This window comes from Pelodiscus sinensis, chromosome 19 (assembly GCF_052426305.1).
Source record: "Pelodiscus sinensis isolate ZL-2025 chromosome 19, ASM5242630v1, whole genome shotgun sequence".
NCBI lineage: Eukaryota > Metazoa > Chordata > Testudines > Trionychidae > Pelodiscus > Pelodiscus sinensis.
In genome coordinates, this window is record NC_143070.1 from 13,987,935 (window position 1) to 14,007,912 (window position 19,978).

Here is a 19,978-nt window from a genome sequence, read left to right on the forward strand (position 1 = left end):
GTGAGGAGACAGATTGACAGAGCCAGACGTGTACCCAGAAGCCTCCTGCTACGGGACAAGCCCAAGAAAGAAACCAACAGAACACCACTGGCCATCACCTACAGTCCCCAGCTAAAACCTCTCCAACGCATCATTAGTGATCTTCAAGCCATCCTGGACAATGATCCCTCGCTTTCACAGGCCTTGGGAGGTAGGCCGGTCCTTGCCCACAGACAACCCGCCAACCTGAAGCATATTCTCACCAGCAACTACACACCGCACCACAATAACTCTAACTCAGGAACCAGTCCTTGCAACAAACCTCGGTGCCAACTCTGCCCACATATATACACCAGCAACACCATCACAGGACCTAACCAGATCAGCCAAACAGTCACTGGTACATTCTCCTGCACATCTACCAACGTAATATATGCCATCATGTGCCAACAATGCCCCACTGCTATATACATCGGCCAAACAGGACAGTCCCTACGTAAAAGAATCAATGGACACAAATCTGATATTAGGAATGGCAACATACAAAAACCTGTAGGGGAACACTTCAATCTTCCTGGACACACAATTGCAGATCTAAAAGTAGCCACCCTGCAGCAAAAAAACTTCTGGATCAGACTTCAAAGAGAAACTGCTGAGCTACAGTTCATCTTTAAGTTTGACACAATCAACTCTGGATTAAACAAAGACTGTGAATGGCTTGCTAACTACAAAAGCAGCTTCTGCTCTCTTGGAATTCACACCTCCAGATCAGCTGCTAGAAGTGGGCCTCATCCTCCTTGATTGGATCACCTCGTCATCTCCAGCCTGATCCTGGCCTGCATATTTATTCCTGCCTCTGGAAATTTCCACTACATGCATCTGACGAAGTGGGTCTTTGCCCACGAAAGCTTATGCTCCTACACTTTAGTTAGTCTATAAGGTGCCACAGGACTCCTTGTCCCTCCTGCTAGTGGCTACGCTGTTATGCTTAAACGAAGCACACGAGATCTTTTATGGGGGAAGGCAGTACGCCGCATTGATTGAAAATACAACAGTTGCTTATGCTTTTCAAACACACACCTACACACAAAACATCAGGCATACACAGTTCTGCCAGATGGTATAGTTACCAGTCCAGAGTCTGTGTCCATCTAGTGGCCAGGTAGATTGAGCACAGGGGGGAGCAGGGCCTTGTCGGTCGATCGATCCGATACTCCTCTCCAGATAGTGTGGCAGACGAACTCAAAGTTCCATAGCAAAGCACCCTGCTTTATATATTCCTCCTTCTTGTTAAAATCCATGGATCTCGCTCTGTCCGCTTGTGACCGGAATGTTATCTTTTGATGTGAGTGTTCCCAGAACATCTCTCGAAGGTTCATCCTGTTGTCAGTCGTCCTTTCGGGGGGCTTGCTCCGCTCTAAGGTTCGTCAATCTGCCAATTATCCCATCTTCTCATGAGTAGGGGTACGCATTGATAGTTATGGATGACTCCTCTGCAGTCAGGTTGTCTCATCCTCTGTATCGAGCTTAAGCAATGGAGGGGAAGAAGCACACTCAGTTTTTACTACAGGCCCAGAACACACAAGCAGCCCTGCACGATGGGGGAGTGAAAACGAGGACCTGCAAACCATAAGCTGCTGGAAAGCCAGTCGCCGGGAGCAACGTGGGGTCTGAACTGAAATGGCGTTGACCTCCCGGTATCGCCCCGGCTCCCTGCTGCTTGTGGCACTGGAGTTACTCAGGCAACAGAGGGATCGTGGGATGCCCTGTACATGCGCCTAGAAGTTTGGGTCCCCTCATGATGGTGTCGCCCCCTCCGGTCAGGCCTGGGAAGGCGAAGGGCGAGGGCTAGGCCATGGAGAGAGATAATGGGGAATAATGTCAGCCGGACTCTTCTGATCTTTCCAAGAGGTTCCCTTCTGCACCAATTCTAGCAATGGAAGACGGGTCAGGGGCCATCACATCTCCCCTCCCCCTGAGGAACTAATCCTCCTTCCTCATAAGCCACAAGGATGTGAGAAACGGCACCAGCATGACAGCAAAATGCCATGGGAGCGGATGGGAGGTGGGGACAGCTCAGTGACTTTTCTGTCTCGTTCTGACTCCAGGCTATGGACACGCTCTATGAGATCTTTTTCCTGTGGGGATACCGAGAAGCCATCTTGCAAATGTTTCCCCACTTGCTCCTCCTCTGCGTCAGGCAGGTGCAGCACGTGCTGGACCTGCGCCTGCCAGGGACCTGGACGGCCAGCCAGAAATCCAGCCCTGAGGGATCCAGCCGCCTCAGCCCCTTGAGGTAACGGCAGGGGAAGGGGAAGAACAGATTTGATCTGCTGCACCCGCAGGTCACACACGGCCCCTGCGGAGCCCAGGCGCAGTTCTGGGCAGGTCTGTCTGGGGGGAGCGGTGCTGGGCACCCATGTGCTTGTGAGTCACGCTTGCTCCTCTGACCCCGCCCACAGGCCGGCTCCTTCCCAGCACAGGCAGGGACCACGTCGGTACCTCCCCATGCGCCACCTGCCGAAGTGTTAGGGCCTCGGCCCCACAAGGCCCCAGCCCAGGACATAGTGGCCAGAGCACACGCAGAGAGAGCAAGGCCGGCAGCACTGGGGCCCGGCCCGGCAGGGGGGCCGTGTCACTGGCAGGCAGGAGCAAGAGGGACCATGAAGCTGATTCCATGTGGACTCCCCTGGGGGGAGCCGGGGAGCCCGAAGGCACCTCAGCTGCTGCAAACGGGCAGAGTTTTGCTCCCTCGCACCAACTAAGGATCTGGCCCATGTGCCCAGTGACCTGGTGCCGGCCCCAGCGAAGAGTCAGGTGTTGGACCATTGGGAGCGAGGGCACCGAGCATCTGCAGAAGCTGCAGTGTCGCCACCTGCCAAAACCTCAGTGAGCCCCGACAGGGTGCTGGGTCCATCCCGGGGGAAACCGGCTACTGCTGACCATGCCTTGTGCCCCAGGCCTTGAGCGGATTTGCCCTGCCTGGGGCTGCAGTAGATTTCTGACACCAGGATTTTTTTATTTTATTTTATTTTAATTTATTTTTTTTGCGTTTAGCACTTCCCTGGAGGCCGTGAAGACCCTCTTTTCCATGCCCAGATACTGGAAGGAATTTGCCAGTATCCAGTTACAGCAGGGCTGGGAAATGATCGCCTCCCGCCATCACTTCTCCAGAGGGGTGGGCTTGATCGCAAGGTAGGAGTCTCAAGTTTCCTCTTCCTGCGGCCTGTCTGGGCAATGGGAGTTGGGCGGGAGATCCTCCTCTGCCCCAGCCGGCCCTCTCAGCCCCGCAATGGGGGAGGGACTGTCTCTCCCTTTGGTAATCCCGGGGACTTTCCCTTTGCTCTTCCAGAACCATGGTCGAGCACCGGAACCCACAGGTCCCTGTGGTTCTCAGAGAGGCCATCGCCATCGTGCAGAGTCGGGAGGAGGAGGAGGCGCTGAGAGAAATCGCCCTGACTTTCTGCACCGAGGTGAGAGTCCGGAGCGGCCTGGCACACACGGGCTTGTGCAGAGCAGCTCAGACCCCTCCTGGGCCAATAGGGGCTGGGGCCCATGGCCAGCGGTTCAGCAATCTCACAGCCAGCCAGCTCCTCTACCCACGCAGATACTAGCGGGACTGGGCAGAGTGGAGGGGGGCAGGGTGAGATTGCTCCTGGCTGGATGCACCTCCCTGGGACCATGTGACAAGAGGAGATGTTTCTCCAGTACCCCAAGCCCAGGCCTCTCTCCTCGCTTTCCCCGGGGGTTTCTTTTTCCTCTGCCACAGCGCTCTGCCCAGGACACTTAGCGGTCCCCAGAGAGTCCTCTGTCCCTGGAGTTCATCAGGCGCTTGTGGATTAGTTGCCCTTCTAGGAATGGACCATTTCAAACACCAGCCACTGGCTCCTTCACTCCAGAGATTTTGTGCAGCAGAAAGTGGCCAGTTGGCAAAGATGATGGAGCAGGCACAGACCAAAGGCAGATTTCTGCTCCTTAGCCTGACGCTGATTTTCTCTTTCCAGTTTCTCCAGAGTCCTTCCATCCTCAGCACTGTCACCAAATCAGACCTCCAGGAACACCTGATGGAATGGACCCGAGACAACAACCCTGCGATACGGAGGCTCTGTCTGCGAGGCCTGGCCAGTGTTCTCTTCTGGCCGGGGAAGGTGAGGGCGCGTCTCAGGGCTTGCTGGGGTGACTGCTGGCCAGCCAGTGTGGGGAACAGCAGTGCTCTGTGTGGCTGGTTTGGTGCCTCAGAGGGAGGGCCCCAGTCGTGGGCTGTAAGTCGCCCTGTCTCTGAGGAGTTTGCCTTTGACTTGCCTCTCAGTGGTGCCCTGGGGAGCCCCGATCTGACACCAGGGGACCGAGGAAGCCTGTGGTGCTCCCAGCGCCAAAGATCCTGGGGTGCGTTACTGAGCAAACCAGGCGCGAGGGGGTGTCCCTGCTCCCAGGCAGAGCATGGTCAGTGTAGGTGGTGGGGAGGCAGGGGCAGGTGAGACTGCTGCGGGGCCCAGGGCAGCACTGTGGGACCCCGGGCAGCGAAATTTCACGGGGCCCCTCCTTTAACTCGGTGCATGCGCGGGGCCTCGGGAAGCGCGGGACACGGGACAGCCGCCCCGCTCGCCCTGCCCTAAATCCGCTGCTGTGGGGCGGGGAAGGAGACTCAGGTCGTCGCTCAGGGCAGTGGGGGGAGGGGAGTCGGGCAACAAAGCCCAAACTTGGCAAGGGCAGAGGAGTCGGGGGGCGGGGTCAGAGCTCGGTGGGCGGGACCTGGAGCGGCTCTTGGCAGGCGACAGGGCAGGCTCTGCTCAAGGGCCAGGGGTGCAAAGCACCTGGCGGAGCAGCAGGAGAAGGACTTTCTCCCCTGCTGGGGGGCTGGGCCGTCCCTGGGGTCTGGCCGATGGGGAGGGAGGGTCCAGCCCCTGCCCCAGGCTGCGTCCCAGGACAGTGGGGAGCTGCCTTCTGCATTCCCACAGGGGCAGTTGTTACGGGCCCAGCTGCCTGGGACCATCGCCATGTTCTGCGCCACGGACGCAAGGACTGTCCTGGAGGCGATGAAGGAGGCGGCAGACGCCATCTACCTGCTCGCCGGGGAGGGGCTTGGCTCCATCTCCCAGGACATGGCAGCCAGCCTGCGCCCGCTCATTGACCACGTAAGGCTGGGAACCCCGGAGAAGCACATTCCCCCTCCCTCCTCTCCCTGCCGCCCTGGTATGTCCCTGCCCAGCCCCTTCTCCCCTCAGGCCGGCCACGCAGCACCCAAGGAGGCCCCTGCCATGGGTGGGGAGTCTCTGACTCAGCCCCCTCCCTGGCAGAGCCCTTCTGGGCCAACCTGAGCGCCAAGCTCCCAGCCCTGCTGCAGCCTCCCCCCCGAACCTCCTGTCCCCAGATCCTCCCCCACCTGCTGCTGCTCCCCAAGGGGGCAGGCGTGAGCGCCAGGCCCCAGGGCCCCGGGAGGGGAGCCCAGAGCAGCCTCTGTGGCCAGGGACACGGCCCGGCTCTCACCGGCTTCCCCGCCCCCGCGTGTCCTTGCCAGGAGAGGGGCAGTGTCCGCTCAGCCGCCATTTCCCTGCTGGGCACCATGCTGAGCGGGGTGAAGGACCCAGACAAACCGGCCGTGCAGCAGGAACTCACCAGCTGCCTGCTCCCGCTGCTGCTCCACCTGGCAGACGAGGAGCAGAGCGTGATCCTGGTAAGTGCCGCGCTCGGTGTTTCCAGAGAGCAAAGTGCCAGAGTCCCCTGGGCCCCACCCGTCTCCAGAGCCCCTGCCCAGCCAGGGCCACTGGGGACGTGCAGGGGCCACAGGGGAGGGCCCCTGGGCTCAGCCCCTTTGGGATCCCAGAGCGGCCTGGCGCTGCCGTTGCCGTCTCTGCGCAGAAGGGCTGAGCTGTGGAGATCCCGTCCGGCTCTCGCCAGCCAGTTCTCAGCCCCTCCCCTGAGCAGCCTCCCATTGGGAACAAGGGGCAGGAACCTCCCCTGGCAGGGAGAGCAGGAGCCCAAGGAGCAGGGAGGAGGGGACGTGCCCCAGACGCTCCCTCTCTCAGCGAGGCCCCTCGCTCTCCCCTTGTGCTGCAGAGCTGCAAAGTGACCCTCTTCCGCTGCGCCGTGTTCCTCGGCTGGGCCAATCGGAAGAGTCTCTTCTGCAGCCTGGCCTGGGACGGCTCCTCGCAGCTCTTGCCGTGCGTCGGGAAGTGCCTGGTAGGTGTGTTCTTTGGGCCCGCAGAGCAGTGACTGGGGAGCTCAGGGAGACCTTTCTAGCCCCACCCCCCGAGCACCCAGGGGGTTCTCCACCCCGTTCGTCACGCAGGGACATCAGAGGCAGCCCCTCCTAGAAGGGCTCCTGTGGGGTCCTGCCCCTTTTGCTTGTGGGGGGGGGCACAGCGGCTGTGCACCCTGCTCCTGCCCTCCACTCCCCTGCTGCCCTGCAGGCCCTGTGGGGTGAGGACACTGGGACTGCTGGGCACTGTCTGCATCCGGCCCTTCCGAGAGGGGCAGCTCCATTATCTGGGCTCCTACTGGCTCTTGCCCTACCCTCCCTCTGAGCTTCAGCAGCCCTGGCCTGCCCGCTGTGGGCAGATCACGTTGTCTGCACTGAGCATTTCTCCCTGCTCTGTTCCTAGATGGAGAATAACGAGAGGAACGTCCCCAGGCTCCTGTTCCAGGCCTTAAACTATCTGGAAAGCTCCCAGCCGTCCATCCGACATTCTGCAGCCCTGTTCATCGGTAAGCAGAGCAAACCCACGTGAGCTTTTCCCGTGCTTCCTTCAAAGCTCTTTTTCCACTTCCCACGCCGTTCTCTGGGACCAGTGGGAATTTTCACTAGTTTCATTGAACAATCAGTTCAATAGGTTATGATGTTATCACAAACATCCGCTGCCCATCCCGACAGTCTCATCCAATCGCATTAATGGTTCTAGTCTATCCAGCCTAACGAGCAGCTCTTCCTCCTTGTCAGGTCTGGGCTTTCATTGTCTGTCATTCCGCTGAGACACATAGGCACAGACAGACATAGCCCGGATCCGATATGTTTTGTTCTCTGCTTGTCTGGTGGTGAGCCTGGGCCAGGCAGAACTCAGCTTTCCCAAAGTTCCCCCCTGCTATACGTCTTTCAGTGGGCTTACAGCAAAATTAAGTGTCTCCCAAGCACAACTTAGCTTTTTGGGTCACTTGGCTTAAGAGCTGCATCACAATGCCAGTGGGAGGGGGGAAGAGGAGAGCTCCCTGCAGAAGTCGTAAGGACACCGCACATTTAGCGTTCTGGGGACACGTCTGTTTGAATTAATAAAAAATGAACATGAACCGAAAGGGGTTTCAGGACAAGCATCAGCCAGCAACTCAGGAGCCTCCTGCAACTGCAAATGTGAAACATGGATATAACATGGAAGAGTTAGTTGAATAAAATATCAGCCCTATTGTGTTTTTGTGTATGATTTAGTCCTTCCCATCCCTAATATACTGCTTCAAGGTCTGCAGCTTAACACTGGTGATCATGTGCTATTTCCTAAATTAACAGAAGTCAGGTTATCTACCAGAATGACACACAAGGTGCTCTCTTAGCTGGTGTAAAATGCTACTCCCAGCTATAAATTACTATGTTTCACTGAGGAGATTTGCAGTAGTGTTTGAGGAAATTAGAGAAGTAATACCAGTGGGAAACTTGATTTAAATCAATGCACCCAGCCTGACAAGCACCAGAATCCGACAGCGGGGATCTGCGTGGGCCAGAATTCACATTTACTGCAAGCTGGAGGGAACCACTTTGCCATTTGGTCTCTTCCAACTTCTCCTGCCCACAACTTTTTGGCCACATCTTCACGAAACCATCAAGATGCGATTTCAGTCGCCTTTGCAATCGGCCTTTCAGTGACTTCTGGGGCCGGATGCTTTCTCCCATGTGCTTCGTGCCACATCGAAGGGCCGGGTATTGAATTTCCCAAGGGCTGTCTTGTGGGAATGGCTGAATCTTTAGCAATTTTCAGGGATGATGTTGAAAAGTCCTGAGCTCCGGGGTATTCCTTGTCTGTTTAGGAGAGACCATCCACCATTTCGTCTATCTGTTGGCGGAGACAGTGAGTGCAGATGGCATCTTCCGCCTGTGTGAAGGTAAGGAAACAGCTCTGCGCGTTTGTGCATCTGTGGGCAATATGAGGCCTGAACACAGCTGTCCCAGTGTCTGTCTCTGTCTGAGGACAGTACTTAAGAGGGAAGAATGGTCTTGCTGGTCAATGTAAGAATGGGAGTCAGGAGATTTGAGCCCCCAGGAGCAACTCTGTGCCTCACCTTCCCCACCTGTAAAATGGGGATAAGAACACAAAGGCTCTCAAGGGAGGCCGGCCAGAACTGAAGATGACTAGTCATTAGCAGGAGGAGAAGGATTCTTACCCTCTGTCACAAAAAGTTCCACCTCCTGCTCCCCTCCACTAGAGAGGTTGTAGGCCAGAGACTTTCACCCAGAGTTGGGTTCCCGGCTCCTAGGCCATCCCATGCGGCCCCCAGGAAACACCTTTCCCTGCCACCTCTGGAGCACTGAAGGCAGCACAAATGCACAAAGGATTCGGTAGAAGTTAGGAGCTGAAGCCCCTTTGTTGCTCTGCACCTAAATGCCAGAGTTACGGTTGCTGTCGTGTTTCCGTGGCAAAGGCCATTGGGAAGCAAAGGTTTCCCAGCCACCTGTGACAGCAGCTCTGTGAGGTTTCCAACGCATTTCCTCTTTCTTTCAGCTTTCCAGGAAGTGCCTTTAAGATCAGACAGGACCACAGCGATCGTCCTGAATGAACATTTTAAATGGCTGCAGAAGCTGGCAAACCTCGTGTGGGGTGCGTTTTGATTAGGGAGCGGCACCGACACAGAAGGACTCTTCATCCTGCCACGGTACGTACACCAGACGGGAGCAGCTCTTTGGAGCAGGGGCTGGGCCGTGGGCTGGGTATTCACAAGGGACATCAGCTTCCGTATCAGAATCCAGCCCAGAGACACCTGGGAAGACGTTTCGAGGCTCTCGCAAAGCCGGGGTCCTGGGCAGCACAATGGGAGAGGGAAGCCGGTGCTGACCAATGCAGGGTCAGACACATGGAAAGCAGAAATGTGAATTATTCCTGTCTGTCTGAGATGAGGGTGGGCGGGGGGGAGGCTTAGTTGTTGGAGCAGTGGCAGTGGGGCCTAGTAGTTGGAGTGGTGGCGGTTGAGCCTAGAGGACCTCAGAGCAGGAGCCAGAGCCAGGAGTCAAGTGCGGGCCTGGAACCGTCTAGGAGCAGGGCTGGGAGCTGAGCTGGACTGCGAGCCGGGCTGCGCTAGGACTAGGGACGAGGCTGGAGCAGGAGCAGGGCTGGAGCAGGCTGAGGCCTGGGCGGCCTGGCACCACTCTCAGGCAGAGGAGAGGGCCAAGCCATGAAGCGACACTGAGCAGACTGAGTTGCTGGTTCTCCTCGGAGGTGCCGATGCCTCTTCTGAAACTCACCAGCCCAGCTCCTGCCTCCTGCATTGGCTGGAACCTGACTCAGGGCAACTCAGCCCAGCGCGGGGCTTCCTCAGGCTTCAGTTCAGGGAGGAGTCGGCCCATCGGAGCCGGGCGACAGATTCACCCTCCCCTCTGAGGAAACCAGGCCCTGCTGTGGCCGGCTTGACAAGGCCCTAATAGAGCCTGGGGCCTTCCCTGCACGGGGCCAAGCGCACTCCACAGCATTAGCCAAGAGGGGAGCGAGGGGGTGGGGGGAACCTGCCCTGCTCCAGAGTCTCCCCCTTGACAATTGTGCTCTTCTCATCTGTGCTCCTGCCCTTTCTCCTCTGGCAGACACCGGCTGAGCCCACCACGAGCCCGGCCTGGCCAGAAGACCAAGCAGCTGGGACACCAGGAGGATGCGGAAGAGGCAAAGCTGCACGTGACGGGGAACCAGCCGCGCAGGGGCCAGGAGCCGTTCCGCCCCCAGGCCAGAGGAAGCCGAGCCCCTCCCCAGCCCTGCGGTCTGGTCTCCAACGTTTGTCTGGCCCGTCACCCCAGGACACAGCTCACGAGTCACCATCAGACCCACCCATCTCCGGGCCCTTCCCACCGGCCTCTGCCCTTCTGGGTGGGTTCTTCTCGTCGCCCATCGGCCTTCCCACAAACACTAGAGTGGGACCACGCTCCTGGGGGGACTGGGACTGCGCGCGCTCTGGGGTCCGCGGTGGGGGGAGGGACAGGGGCTGCGCGCACTTTGGGGTCCGCGGTGGGGGGAGGGGCTGGGGCTGCCCAGGGCTCTGGGACTGGGGTGGGGAGCTGAGGCTGTCTGGCTGCTCTGGGGCTTGTGGGAATGCCAGGGAACCAGGCAGCCTGGGGGCTGGGGTGGGAGGGTAGAAATCTGGGGCTGGGCAGCCACCAGTTTGGGGAGGAGAGGGCAGGGCAGGGCCAGCAGCCTGGTGGGCATGGGGGGGGGGCGGAGCCTCGGGAAGAAGGGGCGGGGCTGGGTTCTGCTGTCCCATGTGAGCCGTTCGCTCACTGCCCATGGTTCCCACTGCTCTACCAGTCGGGGTAGTGGCCCTGGAGAGAGGGGACTTGCCCAAGCACCAGACGTGCTGTGCTCAGGTGCTCTGACTCCTGTGACCCCTGCAAGAAACCCCCACAGAGCCCTCTGCCCAAAGGGGCGGGTTTCACTCCCCCTTCGGGCCATCTCAGAATAGACACGGGCACCAATCAGAGCAGGCCAGGCCCGGAGACCTAGACCAGAAGCCCTCGAACTCTGGAGCCGAACAACTGGCCGGCTGGCAGCATCGTCCCGGCGATCCCACGGCGACGCAGCGAGGAAGAGGTGGTCTCGCCCCAAGAAGGTGTTTTTCAGGAACTCTGGCCGAGGCCTCCGGGCTGCGCCACCTCCGATTGGTGCCCGAGTCCCTTCTGCGATGAGCGAGGGGGTGAAACCCGAGGCAATTGGCAGAGGCCGTGTGGGGACTTCTTGGAGGGGTCCTGGGACCCTCTTGCGGGTTTTCTCCCCGTGGATCTGCCTCGGGAATGGATTTCACCCATTGGAGACAATTGCAGGCCAGGACGCATGGGGAATTGGGTAACGGGACCCCTCTGAGGACTCCTCTGCCCGCCCCCCACCAGTCACGGTGGCCCCTGCCCTCAGGACCAACGAGGGCGGGGGGGCCGCACCAAATAGGGGAAGTGCCGTGGTGTGAGGATCTTCCCTCGAGAGGGTCCTGTGACCCCTCCAAGGAATCTCCCCTCCATCCTCTCCCAACCAGGGAGGGTCACCCCCCCCCAAGGCCAGCTGAGAAGGGAAACATGCACCAGTCAGAGCAGCTAGTGCCCGAAGGCCTAGGCCAGAAGCCCCCATCTCCGGAGCTGAGCGGCCGGCCGGCACCATCGCCCTGGATGTCCCAGCGCACCACTGCGGGAAGGAGCCCGTCTCGTTCCCAGAACTCAGCGCCTGGCCCGTCGGGCTGCACCTGCTCTGACTGATGCACGTTTCCCTTCTGAGCTGGCCTGAGGGGGGTGACCCTCACTGGTTTGGAGGGGCTGGTGGGGAGATTCCTGGGAGGGGTCACAGGACCCTCTTGTGAGCTGGACCCCGCATCACGGCACTTCCCCCATTTGGTGCAGTCCCCTCCCTCGATGGTCCTAAGGGCAGGGGCCACCATGACAGGTGGAGGGCGGGCAGAGGAGTCCTCAGAGAGGTCCTATGACCCATTTCCAGATGGACACTCTGCCGGGGACATCTGCCCCCATCGGACTGACAACTCGCCAGCCTAACTGGGTAACAGCTGAGAGTTTGTCTAGTCGCTGGGGACAGACCCACAGTCACGGCACGCTCATGAGTTCATGTTGCTGGCCCATCGGTCCATTGGTGAAACCCAGTCTCGGGGCGGCTCTACAGGGAAATGTTCCTTCTCAGTTTTTATGTCCAGGTGCGGTGGGGGCATAGGGCATGGGCAGTGGGCTGTGGTACATGTTCTGGGTGGGGGCAGGCTCAGGGGCGCGGCTGGGGATGGAGCGTATGGGGTGCAGGCTGACGATCAGAGAGGATTCCCCCCAGCCCTGGCTCATTGCAGAAACTCAGGGCAGGTGAGAGTCACCTCTCCATGGCGGCAGCACCTGCCCTGAGAGTTGCTGGTGGGTACCTATTTCCCCCAGCGGGGGCAGATCTAGGCTGCGGGAGGGGGGCAGCAGAGGTGTCTCTCCCTGGCTGTGCCAGCTCTGCACTGGGGCAGCAGGGAGAGGCGCTATTGCCCCAGCCAGGCAGCTCCACTTTGGGGCTGCCGGGGAGAGGTGCTTTTTAGGGATGAATATCCCATTTCATGGGTTAATCCAGCTGTTCTCAGATGTTGTGATAGCGCAGCCCCCCTCTAAGTTGCTCACAACCCCTGTGTAAGTTTGAGAACCGCTGGGTTAACCGATGAAAGGGGCAGCCAGAGGATGCTGCAGCCCGGCCGGGCTGGACCAGCTCTGCCAGCTCCTGAGGCCAGGCTGGAGCATCTTCCCCCTCCCACACAGGCAGGGTTACTCCAGCCCCGCCGGAGCAGCACCTGCCTCTGTCGGGCCCCGCGGGGCTGAGCAGACCCCTGCCCACGGCGGCGGGGGGCTCCTCCAGGCTCCACTGGTTACCCAGAACCAGTGAGCAGCCCCCGCACATCCCGGTTCACTTCTCACCTCCCGAGAGCCTCTGCCCCATGTCGGCAGCCTTGGGGCTGGGAAGGGAAATCTCTGCTCTGCAGCCCTGAGCCCTGCGTGGGGATTCACAGGCAGCACATGGGGCTTGACAGGAGCCGTTTCCAGTCCAGTCTGTTACAATGGGCAGAGTGTGCGTGCACTAGGGATGTGAAAGTGCCAACGTAGAGGCGGTTACCTCCTGAGCCTCGGCTCATCGGTTAACGTGCACGGTAACAGGCAGCCCCTCCCCCCCCAGCACTGCCTCTGCATTAGAGGCACATGGGGGGCAGGTGGGGGCCGGTGCGTGCAGAGAGCCAGCTTTCAAGCCAGCTCCCCGTACGCACCAGCTCCTGCCGGACCATTTTCCCCCATGCAAGGGTGCCTCTTTCACAGGCAGCAGCTCAGAGCAGGGGGCAGGTAGAAGCTAGTAGACCCGGGGTGCTGGTTTTTAAAGCAAGGCCCCGCATGTACCAGCTGTAGTGGAGCCACCTGCCCTCCACCCTGCGCTGCTGCCTCCAGTCCAGAGGCAGCAGAGGGGAAGGGAAACCATGAGCTGCCTGCCCCCTGCATGTAACCGTGTAACTTAAGTACATGCATGTTCCCGTCCCTAGTGCATACACAGCGTGTGGCTCACAGAGTTTCTCCCTTGAGTGTGTTCGTTAACAAAGCCATTTTGTACTCAGACTGAATGTAAAAACTGTCCCTGTAAATGAGTCATCTGCTCGCCTGTCCAAATAAATCAATAAATCGATCTCTGCGGTCGTCCCTGGGTCGTTCTTGGCGCGTTGAATAGAAATTTGTGATTTTGGTGGAAATTGAGGTTTTGGCAACAACCATGTTCTAACTCACGTGGACTTAAACATGGGAATGTAGAAACACGGGGGGGTGACAGACCAGGCCGTGTCTGGGCGCAGCTGAGGGCGTCCGCTCAGGGCGAATTGCTCAAATTCAGGGCTCCTTACAGCCCCCAGACTGCTGACTTCTCCAAACAGGCCACAAACCAGTCACACAGAGCACTTCAGCTGCCTGCCTGAAGTTTCACGAGCAAAACCCCTCTGACACTCCAGCAGTATCCATGCCCCAGATGGCCCCGGGCCTCATACACAGGTGGGGGGTCCTAGCACCGAATCCCACCTACCCCGAACAAGTTCTGTCTGGTCCCAAGAAACCAGCGACAGATCCCTGGTCAATTTACCCTTTGGACCTTACCCACAAATCACGCTGAGCCAATCCTTTAGCATCTAACATCTAAAGGTTTATTATTACAATAAAGAAAAGAATGAGTGTCAGGTTGTTAAAGGATAGTGCATTATATGCATCGAATCTCCCAGTTCTCGATGCAGGCTCTAGCAGAGATGTTACAGCTGCTGGTTTAAAAGTCCTTCTTGCGCATCCTAGGATCAGGATGGGTTCACAGGTCTTTCTGCCTCTGGGATGAAGTGCTGAGCTGAAGACCAAGATGGAGTCCGCCACATGGCCTATTTATCCCTCCTTCCTGGTCTCTTCTTGGCTACAGCAGGTCACCTGGCCCACGGCTTCTTCCTGTGTTCCCTGCTGGTAGCCCTTAGGTATGAGTCACCACTCCTGCTTTAGGTGTGTCCTTGGCCCATTGAGTGCCATTGTCCCACAGAGCCTCCCTGATTAGCATGTCCATAGGCCAGGCTCTGCCCACTGCTCAACCACATGCAGAGAAATATTCAGTATCTACACAGATTACAGACTCCTAACTACACACACAGACATTATACAATCACATGACTAGCGCACACAGGATTAGCAGACAGTGAGCTTCTATTCAACACCCCACATGGCCCCCTTTTATACCATTTTTGGGGCAACACCCCCACCTATGGGTGCATCAGTGATCTGGCTGCTCCCCTCAAAATCCAGTAACGTGACAGGGGGCCTCTCTCCTCAGCTAGCCAGACCCAAGGACACGAGTTAGCTAGAGGTGTCTCTGCGTCGCTATTGGTGAGACCGAGCAGAGGTGACCGTGTGAGGGTTTCGATCGCCCACGCAGACGGTGTAGTTCGTAGCTATTGTCTAGCGATTTTCACTCTTTCACTGCGTTTAGGGAAATAGTAAATTCAGTATCTTCAGGGTCTTGTATTTAGTGGGAAATAGTGAGAATAGATTCCTACTAGAAACCCAGCTGGGGGACTCAGTGTGACACTCGGCTTCCCTCTGCCATGAGAAGGCCTTTCCCCGTAGCCGTATTGGGAGGCCTGAGGTAGCTCAGTCGGGCCCATGTTAGACTGAAGATCTAAAGGTCCCTGCTTCAGTCCCAGGGCTTGGCTGGGCTCTGTGTCCCCTGACCCTCTAGAGCTGGGCTCTTTACAGCATCACAGCTGGGCCCCTGGTCTGCGGAGAATTTCAGCAGCTCCTTGGACGCGCCTCGCCTGCCCTGCTACTCCCCCTAGGGCCCAGCATGCCCTGCCTGCCTCCCCCTGCCCTGCCGGAATTAAACCAGCTACCTAAGGATAACTTGCTGAGCCCCCGCTACAGTCCTCCGCTCTGCCAGCTGAGCTATCGAAGGTCAAGTGTTGGCTCTGTCTCCGCTGCTTTGCCCTTAAGAACAGAGGTGGAAGTTAGGAAGAGGCAGCAGTACCTGAGAGCCCTGTGCTGGGACACAGAGTGCTGGGTTCTGGGGCTAGAGATACCTGCCCCTCCCCTCGAAAGGGGGCTGCCCAGATCGTGTCACGGCCAAGTCATGAAGAAAACTCTGCTGCATTTGGTGGGCTGGGGCCCGTCTCCTGACAGGCTACAGACCATCAGTAGAGGGTGCATCAGCTGAGCAAGCCTGAAGCAACCAGCAGGTGGCGCTGCCCTGGGGAGCGAACCCCATTGCAGGGCCTGAGCCCCGTCTAGCCATCTCCTCTGAACAAGGCTCAGCAGCTCTCTCAGCCCAGTGGGGGAGCTGGCAGGTGCTAGAGACAGCAGGCAGCCTGGCCACAAAGTCCCTGGAGCACTTTGCAGCTCCCACCACACTTCAGCCCTCACCTTACTGTGCACCACGCAGGGGAAAATGCAGCTCTTCACTCTAGATGGGAGTTGAACCCACAAGTTCTGACTTTATAAGCCAACACCTCATCCATTAGGCCAGCAGGGATACAGTTCAAGTCGGCCATGGAACGTAAATCCTCTCTCCCAATGTCACGTTCCTCACATTCACTTGGAAGACAAGTCCCGTTTCTCCACCTCACAGCCATGTCTGCAGCCCCTCTCGGCCAGACCCTGGGGCAGGTCAGTGACAGAGCTGGACCACCCTTTCCCCACAGACATCTAGAGAAGACCCCTTCCTAGAGTCAATCCTCCCCCTTCAGCACCTCCCTCCCGCAGCATGTGGATGATTTGGGGCAAATCCAGGGCTGGACGGGTGCTAAGGGCAGCCTGCAGGAGTGACCAGGCTGGGCACACCCAGGGTGAGGCTCATGGATGCTGGGTGGCTGGTGGGGTCAGAGCTCCAGCTGAAAGCTGCACAGCCATGGGGCACCCCCTGTACAAGGAAGACAGAGGGTGAAACAGTTACTGGCCTGGGGGAGCCCTGAACTGTCTCACCTTGTTCCCAAGGACATTGGGGAGTCTCCGTCCCTTTTGAACCTGCACCAGAAAGCGGAACAAGTCAGCAGGTCTCTGCCTGAGCTGATGTTCCTGGCCCCAGGCTCTGAAGGGACGAGCTGCCCTCGCTTGCAGTGGAAACCCCCAGGTCTTCCTGTCACTCGCTAGAAACCCGTCTAGCCTGGCGCCAGCTCTTCCCCCAGCCCAGGCCTTGTTCCTCAGCTGATTCCAAGAGGCTCTTCTGAGCGGGGAGTCAATGAGGAACCACGATGGTGTCACATCCCTGCCTCAAAGGGTATGTCACAATAGCCACCCTAGTTCGAACTAGGATGTCTAATGTAGTCATTCGAACTTGCAAATGAAGCCTGGGATTAAAATATCCTGGACTCTATTTGCATGTTCCCGGGTGCTGTCATTTTTAAATGCCCGGTAGTTCGAACTCCCTGCCCGTGGCTACACGTGGCATAGGCCAGGTAGTGCAAATTAAAGCTCCGAATTCGAACTATCGTTACTCCTCATTGCAGGAGGAGTAAGTGTAGTTCGAATTAGGAGCTTTAATTTAAGACACTTTCCTTCGAGCTGAACCAGCCACCTAAGGATAATGTGGCAAGGCCTATGACAACCCCTCCGCTCTGCCAGCTGAGCTATCGAAGGGCAGCTGTGGGTCTGGCATCTGTTGCTTTGCCCTTAATCATGGTGGAGGGAGTTGGGAAGAGGCAGCATAGTGTTGGGACGCAGAATGGTGGGGGTCCTGGGTCGTGCAATACCGTGAGATACCTGCCCTTCCCCGCGAATGGGGGCGCCCAGATGGTAGCACAGCCCCGTCATACAGAAGACTCTGTGGCACCATCAGCAGAGAATGTCTTAGCTGAGCAAACCAATTCCTGAGGCAACCAGCAGGTGGCGCTGCCCTGGCCAGTGAATCCCCTTGTTGTGCCTGAGCCCTTTCTGGCCAATCTCCACTAAGCAAGACCCAGCGGCTCTGTCAGTTCGTCGGGGGCTCTGGTACTTGCTGGAGACGTGCGTGAGCAGCAACGCGGTACCAAAGTGAGTGGGGCACCGTGCAGCTCCCACCAGACTCCAACCCTCCATTCCCTTGCGGCAGACAGGGGAGACTCCGAACAAGACGAGCCCGACAAGCAGGAATTCTTTGCAAGCAGATATAATTATTTATTTAGTTGCCGCATGGTAGGCCCAGCCCCATCTATAGCAACACTGCAGCTGTACCCGGAGTTCCCAGAGTCCTTCATTCTTTCAGTGGGGGGAGGCAGGAGTCAGGCAGGGAGTTGGAGGTGTGTGTGTGGGGGGGCTCAGTGCAGAGAGCTGGGTGTGTTCGGAGCTCAGGGCAGGTTGGGAGGGGTGCAAGATACAGGGCAGGGAGTGGAGTGAGGAGTCAGGGCAGGTGCTGGGAGATCAGGGCAGTGGGTGAGAGATGGAGGTTTCAAGGAAGAGCTCTGGGAGATCTTTGGGGCTAAGCGATGGGGGGGGATGCAGCCACCAGAGCAGGAGATGGGGGCTCAGGGCAGGGAGCTGGGAGGTTGTAGGGAGTTAATGGGGCTGCCCACAGCAGCGAAGGTGGAGCTGCTCCAATGGCAGCTCCTCTCAGGGGGTTGCGATGGGGAGGGCTGTGCTGCTCACTCCCTGGTAGAAGCAGCTGACTAGACAGTGCAGCCCCAGCCCCCAGGGGGAGCCACTGAGGCAGATGCTGCCCCCTGGGGGCAGAGACAGAAGCTGCTGGGCCGCTGGGGTAGCTGCTTCTCGCCGCCCTGGGCTGGCTGGGTAGCTGAAGCAGCCGTTGACGGGGCAAACTTGGAATTCTGGGGGAGGGGGGAGGCTGCAGCTGCTCCCCACGTGCCTTCTTCTGCATGGGCCTCTTGCAGCTTCTGCTCCTCCCCCAGGTCCTGATCCCACCACTACGGCCTTTATATAGTGATTGTTCCCCCAGCCTCAGCCAATCACCTTCCACCTGCACCTCCTTTCAAAGTTGTATTGTAAAATGTAATTGAAAGTGTAACACATTTCAAACACTGAGGGTACGTCTACACTAGCTTGTTAGTTCGACCTAGGTAGGCAAATGGGGGCAACCGGAGTTGCGAATGAAGCCCAGGGTTTAAATATCCTGGGCTTCATTTGCATGTTCTCGGGCGCCACCATTTTTAAATCCCCCTTAGTCCAAACTCCATGCCCGTGGCTAAGTGCGGCATGGAGTAGGTAATTAGAACTATCATTACCCCACGTGGATCTCTAATTCGAACTACCTACTCCGTGCTGCAACATACCCTGAGACACCATCTTTTCAATTCTCCTGGTGACCGGCAGAGTCCCAGCCCAGGGCCCTAAGGACAGGTATGGCTAGCACCCTGTCCGGTTGGTAGGGCTCCAGCCGCAATGCACCAGCCCGCCGGCTGATGATACGCAAGCCCTGCCTTGGGCTACTTTCTACCCCTATGGGTTTCTGACAATCGCCCACAGTGTCCTCCTACCCCCCCCCCCCATCCGCCTCCAGGCATCTGTCCAACCACGCTGGGGCTCCCTGGGACTCAAAACCCTTGCCTCCTCCACCTCCGCTCCTCTCCATCCTCTCCTAACCGGTTCCCACTCCAATCCTCGGCTGCCCCCTACGCTGGTGTCTGCCTCCCTTTTAAACTCCCGCGCTGGGATTTGCCGCGCCAGCCCCTCCCCCGGCATATGCCCCTGGGCCCACCCCTAGGCACCACTCCCCCCAGGATGTGCCATTCAGCCTCATGAGTTGAAACCATCTTCCCTCCTCTTGCTTGGAGAAATTTCCTACTGGAATCCAAGCCAACTCTTCTGCTCAAATCCCTGTTAGCCAGTCAGCTAACTGGTGAACCAAGCACTCAGTGAACTATAGAGATTAAAAACACACTAGTAGGATGGAGGCCTTAACATTCCTGCCTGGGGTACAGAAAGTAAATAACAAAGTGCTATTTGCTCCTTCGCCTTCCAAAAGAACTAGGTGCCACCCAATTCAATAACTATGTAGCAGGTTTCAAATAAACACTAGAAGGTATTTCTTCATGCAGTGCATGGTCAGCTTGTGGAACTCCTTGCTAGAGGACGTTGTGAAGACCAGGGTTTCAACAGGGTTCTGAAAAGACCCAGATACATACATGGAGGACAGGCCCATGCGTGGCTGTTAGCCAGGATGGGTAGGAATGGTGTCCCCAGCCTCTGTTTGTCAGAAGCTGGGAATGGCAACGCAATGATTCCCTGTCCCGTTCATCCCCTCTGGGGCAACTGGGATCGGCCATTGTGGGCAGACAGGATACTGGGCTAGATGGACCTTTGCTCTGATCTGGTGTGGCCGTTCTTATGTACCAAGAGCTGAGACGAGCAAAACAGAAACGAGTCTCCTGTCAATCACTGCACTGAAGGGAGGTTGGAAAATCGCACTTGTTCAGACAATTTAACTAAAGCAGGTTGGCTAAAACCAAACACAATTAAAAACGAGGCGATTGCGTTTCCTTCCCAGGATCTCCTTTCTACAATTAGCATTTGCCCAGGTTCCCTGATGGAGGGGTAACAAAGAGCAACAGGTACCTCTGGCTCTGGGGGTTGGTGGGAAGTGCCAGCTGTGCCTTAGGCCACAGCCCCATCTGATCCTTTCCCCAAGCCCCCCCCCCCCCCCCCTGCCTCTTTCTGCCGCCTCCTCCCGCTCCCTCCTCTGAATATTCCCCATCAGCCCTCGCCCCAGAGCCTCCTGCATGCCAGGAAGAAGCTGATTGTGCTGGGGGCGGGGGGCTCTGGGAGTGAGGGGGGGAGTTAACCGGCAGGGCCAATGGGGGTGCGAGGTTCAGGGGTGGGAGAGGAGCT

The 19,978-nt window shown here is 57.9% G+C and overlaps 1 protein-coding gene across 1 annotated transcript in view; it reads left to right on the forward strand.

Annotated features, from left to right (window-relative positions):
- The first annotated feature begins 4,048 nt into the window (after positions 1 to 4,048).
- Positions 4,049 to 19,978, forward strand: part of LOC142826093 (maestro heat-like repeat family member 5) — an 86,376-nt gene continuing 70,446 nt past the window's right edge. Inside the window, exons 1-2 of the mRNA XM_089771500.1 lie at positions 4,049 to 4,127; positions 7,990 to 8,064. Of these exons, the coding sequence (XP_089627626.1) occupies positions 4,049 to 4,127; positions 7,990 to 8,064 (154 nt within the window). The remainder of the gene's footprint in view (positions 4,128 to 7,989; positions 8,065 to 19,978) is intronic.